The following is a 14752-nucleotide window of genomic DNA, read 5'->3' as shown; positions in this document are numbered from 1 at the left end:
CGACATTTGGATTTCCCATCTCTGTAGCATTATAATACAGCCAGTGTTATATTCACCAGCCAAAGGTTACTTTGAACATCAAGGCCCGGATTCAGATACGAGTTACCACGGCGTATATATCTCCAGATACACCGTCGTATCTCTGAGTGTGCGGGGTCATATCTATGCGCCTGATTCTTAGAATCAGTTACGCATAGATTTTCCTAAGATCCGACCGGCGTAAGTCTCTTACGCCGTTGTATCTTAGTTGCATATTTACGCTGGACGCTAGGTGGCACTTCCGTATATTTACGCGTAGATTAGGTAGATACGCCGATTCAGAAACGTACGTCCGCCCGCCCGGCGCATTTTTTTACGTAGTTTACGTAAGGCTTTTTCCGGCGTAAAGTTACCCCTGCTCTATGAGGCGTAGCCAATGTTAAGTATGGACGGGCCAGCGTCGAATTTTGCATTGTTTACGTCGTTTGCGTAAGTTGTTCACGAATGGGGCTTTGCCTAAGTTATGTTCACGTCGAAACCAATGAGGCTTTGCGGCATAATTTGGAGCATGCGCACTGGGATACGTCCACGGACGGCGCATGCGCTGTTCGTAAAAACATAAAACACGCCCACCTCCTCCACATTTGAATTAGGCGGGCTTACGCCGGCCCAGTTACACCACGCCGCCGTAACTTACAGCGCAAGTTCTTTCTGAATATGGGACCTGCCGCTGTAAGTTACGGCGGCGTAGTGTATCTGAGATACGCAAATGTATCTGAATCCGGGCCTTATTGTATTCGAATGAGAAAATATTGTTTGTTTTTTTGTTTTTGTTTTTGTAATTGCTATGAAGCCTACACCTGCTGCACCATCTATGTTCATATTTACTGCACATTTAAAGGATTAAAATATACTCATTACATTTCTAGATAGATAGATAGCTGTGACGCCATGGATAGGCAACTGAACTGTGATTATGAAATAGATATTATGATTATGAATGTACACTCACAGCCTACAGACATGATGACTAATATGTATGTCCACTTTAGGGAACCCATACGTTGCTTGTGGCCTAGTAATGCAGTTTCATTGTTTATATGTGAGTGGAGATAACAGAGGGGTTGGTAATGATAGTACAGACTTCAGAGCATTCCACATATATTGCTTGTGTGCCCCTGGACATCACTAGGTCTAGGCACTCATTATCTGGTCACCCTCATGAACAAGCACAAAGGCACACTGAGGATAAATCTGCTCCCCGGCACCCTAATTGTAGTTATGCAGTCATTAATATAAATAGTAAATTAAACATTCCTTTCATCTATCCATTGTGTAATAAATTGGGTTTTCTATGGGTACAGATTTTTTTTAACGGAGAATCATTGTTGGGGTCTTGTCTCTAATCTTGGTCTATCTTACAAAGACAGTGTGGTTGCCAACATTCAACCTGAGAATAAAATGAATCTATCTAGGCTTTGCCCTCAGAATAAGCCAAACTTCGTATCCTAAGTATATGCTGCATATCTGATCTCATACAGTCTCTCTGTTGGGAACCACTAGGAGAAGTGTATGAGAAGGACGCGTCTACTTTGCAAGCTTTCCTGGTCCTTCGAAAGCCTCATACACACGATCGGACTTCCATCTGACTTTTCCGTGGATTTAGCTTCGAAGGGCGTTGTCCATGAACTTGGTATGCATACACAAGGCAGGACTTTTTCAGCCAACATGTGGTTTTTCAGCTCTGCACCGCACCCCTGTGGGCATCTTCTGCTATTGTTGTCTGATCTTTAGCATTGGTTCTGAGCATGCGTGTTTGTACTTTGGACTTTAGTCCGATGGACTTGTGTACACATGATCGGATTGGCCCACGTAGGACATTTGTTGCCGGAAAGTTTGCCTGTTCTCACAGCGAACATTTGTCTGATGAAGAAGCGAAAAAGTTTGTCCGATGGAGCGTACACACGGTTGGATTGTCCGCAAAAACAGGTCCGTCGGACAATTGTTATCAAAAAGTTTGATTGTGTGTATGGGCCTTACCAGTAATTACTAGGTCCACCACCTGCCTTCTCAGTGCATCTTCACTTGCAACTAATATATGGACCCAATATTTAATGAAAAATATATACATGTATACGTATAATGTACTGTCAGGGCCGGCCCTACCATGGGACCCGATGGTACCATTGTACCAGGCAGCACTTTCAGGGGGGCAGCAAATTTCCTGCCCGCATGCCATCCCATTCCGCCAGCTCCACTCTCCACTCCACTGTGGGGCTAATTGCCGCCCGACCGCTCCTCCCGTTCCGCTCTCCGCTCCACGGTGGGGTTAATTGCATGAATAGAGCCATAACAGGTCCTTTTTATACTCCTATATACATGTATAGAGCCATGATAGGTCAACTTTAGTTATTATGATATAAAATAATGGATATGGGGGCATTTTGGTGAACGTAACTTTTTTTTGGGGGGGCAGCATTTCATTCTTGGTACCAGGCAGCACAATGTCTTGGGCCGGCACTGTGTACTGTAGATTACAGACACCTACATCAGTCAGAATCACCAAATAGAATACTAAATAAGTATACACATTACACTACATACGTTGTTTGTATGGCCCCCGTGTGCTTGTATGCATGCCTGACAATGTTCAGACATGTTCCTAATGAGAAGACAGATGATGTCCTGGGGTATTTCCTCCCAGATCTGGACCAGGGCATCACTGAGCTCCCTAGCAGACCGGGGTGCAACCTGGTGGTGTCGGATGGACCAAAACATAATGTCCCAGACATGTTCTATTGGATTTAGGTCAGGTGAGTGTGGGGGCCATTCAATGGTATCAACTCCTTGATCCTCCAGGAACTGGCTGCATACTCTGACCACATGAGGCCGGGCATTGTTGTGCACCAGGAAGAACCCAAGACCCACTGCACCAGCGTAGAGTCTGACAATTGGTCCAAGGATTTCATCCCGATACCTAATGGCAGTCAGGGTGTCATTGTGTAGCCTGTAGAAGTCTATGTGGCCTTCCATGGATATGCCTCCCCAGACCATCACTGACCCACCACCAAACCGGTCATTCTGAATGATGTTACAGGCAGCATAAAGTTCTCTGTGGATTCTCCAGACCCGTTCACGTCTGTAACATATGCTCAGGGTGAACCTGCTCTCATCTGTGAAAAGCATGGGGCACCGGTGGCGGACCTGCCAATTCTGGTGTCCAATGGAAAATGCCAATCGAGCTCCACAGTGCCCGGCAGTAAGCCCTCAGGCCACCCTTATGAAATCTTTTTCTGATTGTTTGGTCAGAGACATTCACACCAGTGGCCTGCTGGAGGTCATTTTGTAGGGCTCTGGCAGTGCTCATTCTGTACCTCTTTGCACAAAGGAGCAGATACCAGTCCTGCTGATGGGTTAGGGACCTTCTACGGCTCTGTCCAGCTCTCCTAGAGTAACTGCCTGTCTCCTGGAATCTCCTCCATGCTCTTGAGACTGTGCTGGGAGATACAGCAAACCTTCTGGCAATGACACGTATTGATGTGCCATCCTGGAGGAGTTGGACTGCCTGTGCAACCTCTATAGGGTCCAGGTATCGCCTCATGCTACCAGTAGTGACACTGGCCCTAGCCAAATGCAAAACTAGTGAAAAACAGTCAGAAAAGATGAGTAGGTCGTCTCATTATTCCTCATTAACACCAAAGCAGCTGAACTGGTTAACAACCCCCTCTGCTACTAAACTGACCAGATTAATATCCTAGGAGTTCAATTGACTTGATGCTATACTCTGATTAAAAAGTGTTCCTTTCATTTTTTTGAGCAGTGTATTTTAGCAGAGGTCATAGAGAATAAAATGGCGGTCATTGCAATTTTTTTATGTCGCACGGGATTTGCTCAGCGGGTTTTCAAACGCAAGTTTTTGGGAGAAAATACACTTTAATTCATTTTAATGCACAAAAACACAAAACACAAATATCACCTTGTGATGCGGCAACACCCTAGTGCAAATAGGTGGAAATAGTATTTGTTCACAATAATACTGGATGTTTATTATTTACTTCTGATTAACTGCTAGCAACCGCTGCTGACTGATGACTGATGAGGAAGTGGATTTAACTTCTGCAAAACATGCCAGGACCTCAGCTACACTGTAGTTATATAACTAGTCAATACTACAACACTTTCTGTTGTATAGGATGAGTTGCATTTTATTTTTATATATTTGCTAGGGATTAGCAATATGACACAGCACAGATAAACATTTTACGGAGTAGCAATGGGCATGGCACAAACAAACAATTCATGGAGCATCAATGTAGCTTTATGGCACAACAATGTGAGATGATTCTCAGGGCGACAACGGGTACAGCAAGTGCTAGCAGTCCATGGAGTAAAAATATGGTACAGCAAAAGGAAACAGGCCACAGGGCAACAATAAGGCACAGTGAGGAAAAATGGCACAGCAAGAGGAGATGATCCTCTGGGCAGTAGAATCGCACAGCGAGGGTTAACAGTCCAGGGAGTGGAGATATGGCACAGCAAAAGGAGAACAGTCCACCCGACAACAATAAGGTACAGCAAAGGGTAGACAGGAGGGTTCAGGGACTCACGTTAAGAACACCCGATGGTCCCAGGCTACTGGTGAGTTGGTCTCAGTGACAGATGGCTGGTTTTAGAGGGTCTCTGAAGGCAGGTCCTAGGCCCGATGGGTCAAAAGAGAGAGAGGGAAAGGAGCTTTGGGCAGAGGTGTATTTAGGTTTTGTGCTGCCCTAGGCCTGACTAAACTCATGCACCCCCTAATTTGAAAATGACCCACCCTTCCTGTCAAGGACACACCCCTTCCTATGTAAGACCCGCCCTGTCATCTGTAAACCACACCACTTCCTATTTAGGCCCCACCTCATCCTCTCTGAATTAGCACACACAATCACACACCATTTAGTCCATACTTACATCAATCACTCCATAATGAAACTGACATGATGATGTTTTTAATAACTCAGATAACTTTAATAAACTGCGGACATACTGCATTAGATTACCAGAGACTGCGGACAAACTGCATTAGATTACCAGAGACTGCGGACATACTGCACAAGATTACCAGATACTGCAGACATACTGCATTAGATTACCAGATACTGCGGACATACTGCTTTAGATTACCAGATGATACTGCGGACATACTGCACGAGATTACCAGAGACTGCGGACATACTGCATTAGATTACCAGAGACTGCGGACATACTGCACAAGATTACCAGCGACTGCATTAGATTACCAGATACTGCAGGGGGGGGGTTGTCTGGCGGGCCTTGCGGCTGCTATTTTCGCCGAACAGTAAATTGGTCCTGTTTTGATTTCAAATACATCATCATCCCTCGCTCAGCCTCTTATCAATTTGTACCTGCTAAATTCTGAGTTCTGCCTGATCTGTTTGTTTCCCTCCACGGTCCACCGTCCGTCCACCATCGTTCAACTTCTCCCCTCTCCCTCGCTCCTCCTCCTCCTCTCCTCCCGTCCCGACCAGAGCAGACGCTATGATGCCGCACGGAGGCTGGTAGGCGGAGCATTGGGCTCCACCTCCACCAGCTAAACAGATGGCCCATTGATCATTCCATTTATGGGGGCGGAACTGGCAGTTGCTCCCCACAGTATGCGGCGTGCTCCCGTGACAAACAGAAAGGCAGCCAGCCGCAGGAAGCAATCTGAGCGGGCGGGTGGCTGCCTCTGAGTTGGGAAGACGGGTGGGGGGGTTTTCGTGCAGGGGGGCAGCGAAACACCGCCCCCCACAAAGTGCCACCCTAGGCCTAGGCCACAGATTGGGAGCCAACGAGAACAGAGGGCACAAGCAGTTGGGTAATGGGGCAGAGGCAGCTACCTGGAGGCCCAACCTCAGTGTAGGGTCCTCACATGCATATGTGGCATTAAGTGGGATTGGCAGAAGGATTACACGCTTCACTTGTAAGCAGGCAGTGGTTAATGCTACCTCAGCCAGGAAGTTGAGAGCTAACTGTGTTTTCCAGGTTTTTCTTGGCAGGCTTTCCTGGGATCGGAGTCCCCCCCCCCCCAATGTGTCCTATAGAAGGGACAGAGACCTGGACCCTCAAGCCGCCTAGGGGATTCCTATTTCTGTTCTGCTGGTTCAGTCCGGCCTCGCCAGACTTGTCCCCTTCTTCCACCGGAGTTTGGATATTCAGTGATATGCCAAAATTTGAGTTCCCACTGCTAAGGAGGATTGCTGGGGCTAGCAGTCCCTTCTGAAAAACGCCAGCCATGGACTTTGCTAAAGATGTACTCTTTACTGTGCAGGTATGCTGGGGCAGCCACAAGCCTAAGTTAGGTACTAGGTACATTATGGGAATGTTTGCACTTTATTCTGGACTGTTCACTGTCTGTCATCATGTTAATTCATTTAAATAAAGCATTTGAAACTATTTCCCTGCCTGGTCTGATCTGAAGTTACTGAAGGGGTGCAATGCAAGTAACCGGCACATATAGTTACAGTTCGGGTCAAAAAACACATTGGGTATGAAGATAATGGTACAAGAGTTACTACACTGTGAACAATACAAGTGGTTACCAGGGGTAATGTAGGTCTCTCTAGCAGCCTGCCATTAAGCGTGTACATGTGGCAGGTGAGGTGCCTCTTGCAGCGAGGAAAATGTTGTTGGCACTCCTTCAGCAGCGATCCATCTCCTATAGCAACGTGAGATCTGCACCGCTGGGGTCCTTGTCCTGTACACAGGTACGGAAGAGTAAGGCCCCATACAGACGACCGAACATGTCTGCTGAAACTGGTCCGCGAACCAGTTTCAGCAGACATGTTCGGTCATCTGTACAGCCGAGCGGACAGGATTCCAGCGTACATTTGCCCGCCGGGCCTTTTTCAAGCGGGAAAATATTTCTAAACATGTTTAGAAACAGCCCGCTGGAATCCTGTCCGTCGGACATGTTCGGTCGTCTGTACAGACCTACCGTACATGTCCGAGCAGCCGCCATCCCTCGCATGCGTCGAAGCATTGAACTGTCAGGGCCGCGCACGTCGCCGCGTCATCGTCGCGGGGACGGCGCGGCCTCGTCGCCGCGTATCGAGTACGCGCGGATTTCTGTATGATGGTGAGTACAGCCATCATATAGAAATCTCCGGGCAGACATGTACGCTGAAAACGGTCCGGCGGACCGTTTTCATCGTACATGTTTGCTCGTCTGTACGAGGCCAAAGAGTTAAGTGAAGTGCATATGTAAACAAAAACTCACCCAAGCTCTACCGCATGATTGTAGAATGATGAACTGAATAACGGTGCTCAGCCTTGTTGTGTCCCATAAACATCAAAATAGCAAAAAGAATGCCGGCTTAATTGCTTCTTCTTAAATCTTTATTTCGCAGTAACAGCAGGGTGACATCTAAAACGCTAACATGTTTTGGCAGAAAGATTTAAGAAGAAGCAATCGAGTTGCCGGCATTCTTTTTGATAAGTAAAGTGCATGCTTGGAGTCCGTGCTAGGTGCATGGTGGGATCCAATATGTTTACTGTGAGTGAGGTAGCGGTGATGATACGCTGGACAGGTGGGGAGGACATTGGCTCTGTGTGTCCCTCCTAAATGCACAAGTAACTGTGGTGATGTTTAGTACATCGAGAGAGTTTATTCAAGTTGTCTGTTCTAGTAATGGTACTCGAAGTGTAAGACAGTGACCTTGTAAAAAGTGCCTAGCGTAGCCTAGAAGAATTCACCCCGGGGTAGGCCTCTCATGTGACCCTTGCTTGGGCCCAATGAGGAAGGAAGCATGGAGGATGTGACGACCATCCCCATCATCACCCTACCCTTACACACTGGGTTCCCCATGTAGATATACCTAAGCCAGACATGATCTCATGACTCAGGCAACCTGATGCTTAGAATCTGATCACCTGGGCAACAGGCCTTACCCCCTTCCCACATGGCTACATCAGGTGTGCAGCTGGGGGTAAGCATTTTGTCTACAGTGGGGCACAGTGCAGGAAGAGGAGTGCACCGCAACCGCTAAATCTAAGTCTGTGGCCAGTATGAGGGAATTCACATATGAACTGCAGCAGAGGACCTACAGCTCTTCCGGGTAGTGAGTGCAAATTCCGTTGTGATAATACATAACCGGAGCCAATCAGCGGGTGCCGTAGACTCGATGTCTGCTGGCACCCACCAATCATCCTGCAGAGACAGAACGGCGATCTGCCTATGTAAACAAGACAGATTGCCCTTCAATCAGTAAAGAAGGCATGGATTCCATTACATTGACCCTAGCTCTGTCTCTGAGGACTGCAGAACACCTCCCCCATGTTATGGAGAAAAGGGAGAGGTGTTTGTATTCTATTACTGCAGTGTTGGCACTGCTCTTCCAAACAGTACAATGAGAAAGTAATGCCGCGTACACACGATCGGAAATTCCGTAAAGAAACCGTGGATTTTTTCCCAACGGAATTTTGCCTCAAACTTGTGTTGCATACACACGGTCACACAAAATCCTGACGGTCAAGAACGGGGTGACGTACAACACTGCGACAAGCCGAGAAAAATTAAGTTCAATGATTCTGAGCATGCATGTTTTTTTTTTTGCGCGTCGGAATTGCATACAGACTTTTGGAAATTCCGACAAGAACTTCTCCCGTCTGAAAAATTGAGAACACGGTCAGAATTTCTGACCAAAAGCTCCCATCAAACTTTTCTTGTCGGAATTTCCGACCGTGTGTATGCGGCATTAGAGTAGCAGTGCCTTGTTACCCTAGGACAGAGAGGGCCAGATTCAGGTAGGGTGCGCGTATTTGTGTGCGGGCGTAGCGTATCCTATTTACGCTACAACTCCGCAACTTTGACAGGCAAGTGCAGTATTCACAAAGCACTTGTTCCGTAAGTTGCGGCGGCGTAGCGTAAATAGGCCGGTGTAAGCCCGCCTAATTCAAATGTGGAAGATGTGGGCGTGTTTTATGTAAATTTATTGTGACCCCACGTAAATGACGCTTTTTCCGAACGGCGCATGCGCCGTCCGTGAAAGTATCCCAGTGCGCATACTCCAAATGACGCCACAAAGACTCATTGGTTTCGTCGTGAACGTAACTTACGCCCAGCCCCATTCAAGGACGACTTACGCAAACTACGTAAAACATGAAAAATTTGACGCGGTCCCGACGTCCATACTTAACATTAGCTGCGCCTCCTATAGCAGGGGTAACTATACGCCGGAAAAAGCCTAACGTAAACGACGTAAAAAACAATTGCCGGGCAAACGTACGTTTCTGGATCAGCGTATCTACCTAATTTGCATATTCAACGCGTAAATATACGGAAGCGTCACCTAGCAGCCAGCGTAATATTGCAACTAAGATACGACAGCGTAAGAGACTTACGCCGGTCGGATCTTAGTCAAATCTATGCGTAACTGATTCAGGCGCATAGATACGACGCTGCACACTCAGAGATACGACGGCGTATCTGGAGATACGCCGTCGTATCTCCTCTAAGAATCTGGCCCAGAGTGTGTAACTGGCAGCATCACTGGGTAAAAATAAAAGGAAAAAAAAATGAAATAAAACTAATGCAGCCACCATATCTAAGGATTGGTAAGTTGAAATGTATTACATTTTTGTTTTTGGCTTTAGATATACTAAACACATAACTAAAGGCAAACTTTTTTTTTTTTTTTTAGATAGAATGGTGAGGGAATAGAGTACCTGTCAGTTTGTATTGCTGTTTGTGCCCCCATTAGGGAGATTCACAGTCTCTATTTCTCCTGTTTACCATTATCACAGAGAGCAAAAGTAAAACAAAATCCCAAATTTTGAGTTGCCCCCAGTCTCTTGTCTTTTGTCACACTACACTGCTTTTTTTGGTAAATTAGTAGGGTTCATTCACATGGGGGGGCTGGATCTGGGAAAGGGGGCTTCCGGATTCTGATAAGCCCCCCACCTGCAGACCCCCACAACCACCGGCCAGGGTTGTGGGGAAGAAAACCTTGTCCCCATCAATATGCACCCCCCTATGTTGAGGGCATGTGGCCTGGTATGATTCAGGAGGGGGGGGGGGGGCGCTCGCTTGTCCCCTCTCTTTCCTGGCCTACCAGGCTGCATGCTTTGATACGGGTCTGGTATGGATTTTGGGGGGGGACCCTACACCATTTTTCAACATTTTGGCTTAGGGGGTGTCCCCTCCAAATCCATATCAGACCAACGGGTCCGGTAGAGCTTGGGTGAGTTTTTGTCTACATATGCACTTTGCTTAACTCTTTTTCTTCATACCTGTGTACAGGACGAGGATCCCATGCCATTTTTTTACATTCAGCTGTCAGCGGGGAAGCTTAGCAATGACCTATATGCAGTGAATGTAAAGCCCAAACAAAAAAAAAAAGCAAAACGCAAATTGCACTAAAATCGCAATAAAAACGCAGTACTTGCTATTTGAATGCGGGTCCAAACGCTGCATTTTGCGTGAAAAAAAGTCCCAGACCCTTTCCAAAAAAGCAAAGGTACAAAAATGCATTGATGTGAACGTGTTCCATAGGAACCCATGTTAAAAAAACGAAATGCGTCTCTGCAAATATCAAGAAGTGTGAAAAAACACATTCATGTGAATGGAGCCTGAGATGCCATTAAAGTTCATGCGCGTGTAAAGGCAGGCGTCCATGCGCGTGTAAAGGCAGGTGTCACAATACTTTTGGTAATATAGAGTATGGGGTAGATTCAGATAGAATCGTCTATCTGTGCGCCCGGCATAACGTATCTCAGATACGTTACGCCGCTGTAATTTAGGGCGCAAGTTCTGTATTCAGAAACAACTTGCGCCCTTAGTTACAGCTGCGTAATGTATCTGTGTCGGCATAAGCCCGCCTAATTCAAATGTGGATGATGTGGGCGTGTTTTATGTATATTAACTGTGACCCCGCGTATCAGACGTTTTTTTACGAACGGCGCATGCGCCGTTCGTGAAAAAATCCCAGTGCGCATGCTCGAAATTCCGCCGCAAATCGCCATTGCTTTCGACGTGAATGTAAATTACGTCCAGCCCTATTCGCGAATGACTTACGCAAACGACGTAAAACTTTCAAAACTCAACGCGGGAACGACGGCCATACTTAACATAGGATACGAATCATATAGCAGGGGTAACTATACGCCGAAAAAAGCCTAACGTAAACGACGTAAAAAAATGCGCCGGCCGGACGTACGTTTCTGAATCGGCGGATCTAGCTCATTTGTATATTCCTTGCGTAAATCTATGGAAGCGCCACCTAGCGGCCAGCGTAAATATGCAGCCTAAGATACGACGGTGTAAAACACTTACGCCGGACGGATCTTAGGGAAATCTATGCGTAACTGATTCTATGAATCAGGCGCATAGATACGACCGGCTGGACTCAGAGATACGACGGCGTATCTGGAGATATGCCGTCGTATATTCTATCTGAATCTACCCCTTAATGTATAGCTGTGTGAAAATTGACGGCGCTATAGAAGTACCTGTAATAATAAATAAAATACAAATATAAAAAACTATATATATTTATATATATATATATATATATATATATATATATATATATATATATATATATATATATATATTATATATATATATATATATATATATATATATATATATATATATAAAATCCTTCCTGACTAATATTTTATGAGCAAATATTGCAATGTTCTCAAAACCAAATGTTAATATAGGAGGAGGATGAACAGAACTATTTTAGGTGAAGTTCGGCTTTAAGTAGAACTAAAGGAAAAACGTTTTTCCTCACTTTGAATAGGGTAAAGAAATAAATATGTTCAAGCTGATTTCTGAAGAATTTGTTTCCTATTTTAGTTTATTGAAGTTTCCTATTTCAGATCTGATGGGATTTTTTTTTGGCACCATAAAAGTCCTTTCTAACCATCCAAGCAACCCCCATTAAACCCTGGACACTAGACTCTTGTAGAATGCAGACATTAAAGCGGAGGAACAATAGGTTTGGGGAGGGTCCTGAGTCTGAGGTTCCCAATCTGTGTGGATTGCTTGGAGCTGAGTCAGACACATGATCGCAGTCAGCTGACAAGCCAGTCTCAGGACAAGCCAAGCTGCAAACACAGGAGGAAGTTTGAAAGTTTGGATTGTATTCCAAGTCCTATGAAGAAGTCTGCTGTCTGGGGACATGCCACTGTCACCATGCATAGACTCCGGGGGGTCATTGGTGGGCTCTTCGGCTTTGGTGAGTAGACACCATACACACTATCGGAGGCTCTTTCATTCACTTTTATCCTCATTTCAATGGATCAGTGCAGCTTTCATTAAATAGTCACATGATGTGAAATTATTAGGGGCTTTATCTGTCAAAGGCCAGAAACCGGACAACCCGGTGGCCCAAAAATGTGTGTCTTCTGCCACGGTGAGCAGAAAGAGCCACCAAAATGTCTTTTTTTATTTTAATTTCTTTTTCCGACTGCTTGGCCTGAAATGAAGGGCACTAATAGGAAATGTTTCTACACAGGATTTATGCAGAATTTTAATTTGGATTTAATTATGAAGATGTGTGAAAACTTTTGTACATATACCGCTTATTGTGTGCTTTAAAACGTTACTCCGTGCCACGGCACCGAGACTTTATACTTTTCTCTTTTCTATAATCACATACAGATAGAAATAATTGACGACCTGACATTTAAAAACTCTTATGCATAGTTTGGGTGATGAATATGTAGTAGCGTTTTACTGCTTTTGCTTTGCTTAAGATAATGTGGTTGCTTAAAAAACAAAAATACCATAAACAAATTGTAGTAATTGATGGGCTATGTATGCTATGACTGCATTATTTTTTTTTTTTTTTTTACTGAACACAATTAATAATAATAATAATAATAATAGTTCTTCTTTTAAAGAGGGGGAAAAACAAAAATCATAGCAAGCACATATTGTTATCCTAGAGTCTGAAATAAATCTGGAGTCGAGATTAGCAGTTAGACAGTATGCTGTATGATAGAGGTATACATGTCTTCATTATTAACATTTATATAAGCCTGATGTATACCTGAAATACGTGTTTTTTTTTTTTTGTTTTTTTTTTTCTTCTTATTTCTTCTCAATCAAGATAGGGCATTGTTAACGCTCTGGTGATATATTAATGTTATCTTATACATAGAGAATAAGATAATAAATAAAATATATATTCAATTTATTGTTGGGGGGGGGGAGATGCAGTAATAGTTTTGCCCATCTGCTGTTGTTTTTTTCACTGAACGCAAGTTAAAAATAAATAATAATAATACAAAAATACACACACTCACACTCCACTAATACTATTAGATAATTGATTGGACTAATGTTGTTATGACTGCATTTTTTCACTAAACACAATTAGAAAAATATTTATTATAATATGATTTTTATTATTATAACTGCTGTTTTCACTAAACCCAATGTAAAATATTATTTCATTTTTTGTTGGGTTTGCATTTTTTCCCTGAACCCTGGTTAAAAAAAATATTAGTAGTAGTAATATTACTTTAAGTATGCAAATAATTCAATACATGATGCGAGATTAATTGCAATTTTTTTTGTAAGGGGAGGGTAAGATTTCCCCTTCACCATCTATACTAGTAAGACTTCGTCACCAGGACTGCTGAAAACTTCTGCCGCACAAAAATGGTCTTTATAAAAAAAATTAAAATAACATTTTTTTTTTTTTCTTTGCAAAGGCTGCAGGGAAAAAAATTAGGGTCTAACTATTCTACAATTTTAAAGAGCTGGCTACGTTTTGGGCTTAAAAAGATCATCTACCTGAGTACCTAATTGTAACACATAACTCCCTAACATCTATATACAAGGTAAGAATACTGAAGAAACACCTATTTTTAATCAAATCTAAATACTTCCTTCCCTGGTGACACGACAGAAGGTGAGGATTTTTTATTTTATTTTTTTTCTAAATAAGAACACAGAAAGCAAATAAACCTTGTCCAAAGCAAGGAGCAAATTATCTGCAGGAAGTCCTGAAAAAACTATCATGGAAAGTTCTGTAATAAATGGGCACTTCAGGGGCACTTGGTTATTACCAAACGTTTATGTTACTTACCAAGTAGGGAAATGTTGCATCCAACGTGTTGTGCTGCATACATGCACACCAAGCATACACAGCACTTTTCTCCTCCCTCCCTTTTTAATTTTTTTTTTTGCTAAAGCCCAACCTGGCTAAAAATGTTTGGTAGTTTCTGGAGTGTAGAGAAAAAAAAAATTAACTCCGATGACCTCCAATCTTCTTTTTATTTCTATACATTTGCAGCCAGAATTGGCAATGGAATTGGTGCTTCAGCTTTTTGTTATGACTTGGGATCTTTTGCCCTATTCCATGCCCCATCTTCAGTATCAGTGAGAGGAATTGTGCCCCATCACTTGTGTCATTGGGAGGAATTATGCCCCAATCGTTGGTGTCTTTGGTAGGAATTGGGCCCCATTGTTGATGTCATTGGGTGGAATTGTGCCCCATCCTTGGTGTAATTGGGCCCAATTGTTGGTGTCATTATGAGTAAGTGTGCCCCTTTTGTTGGTGTCAGTGAATGAAATGGTTCCCCAAGGGCTGGATAAAAGCAAGCAAAGGGTCGCATCTGGCCCCCGGGCCGCAGTTTGGAGACCACTGATCAAGAAGATTGCAAACACACAGATGGGAATCTTTTATTGCAGAAGAGACATGGTGGGGTTGATTTATTGATACTGGAGTGTGCAAAATCGGCTTCCAGGATTTTATGTCAAAGCTTAATTGAACAA

At 44.0% G+C, this 14752-nt stretch overlaps 1 protein-coding gene across 1 annotated transcript in view; it reads left to right on the top strand.

Moving 5' to 3' along the window:
* The first annotated feature begins 11916 nt into the window (after positions 1-11916).
* Positions 11917-14752, top strand: part of LOC120924368 (tumor necrosis factor receptor superfamily member 9-like) — a 37583-nt gene continuing 34747 nt past the window's right edge. Inside the window, exon 1 of the mRNA XM_040335292.1 lies at positions 11917-12203. Coding sequence (XP_040191226.1) covers positions 12122-12203 — 82 coding nt within the window. The 5' untranslated portion in view covers positions 11917-12121. The remainder of the gene's footprint in view (positions 12204-14752) is intronic.

This window comes from Rana temporaria, chromosome 1 (assembly GCF_905171775.1).
Source record: "Rana temporaria chromosome 1, aRanTem1.1, whole genome shotgun sequence".
Taxonomy (NCBI): domain Eukaryota; kingdom Metazoa; phylum Chordata; class Amphibia; order Anura; family Ranidae; genus Rana; species Rana temporaria.
This window is presented reverse-complemented; position numbering and strand designations above follow the sequence as displayed.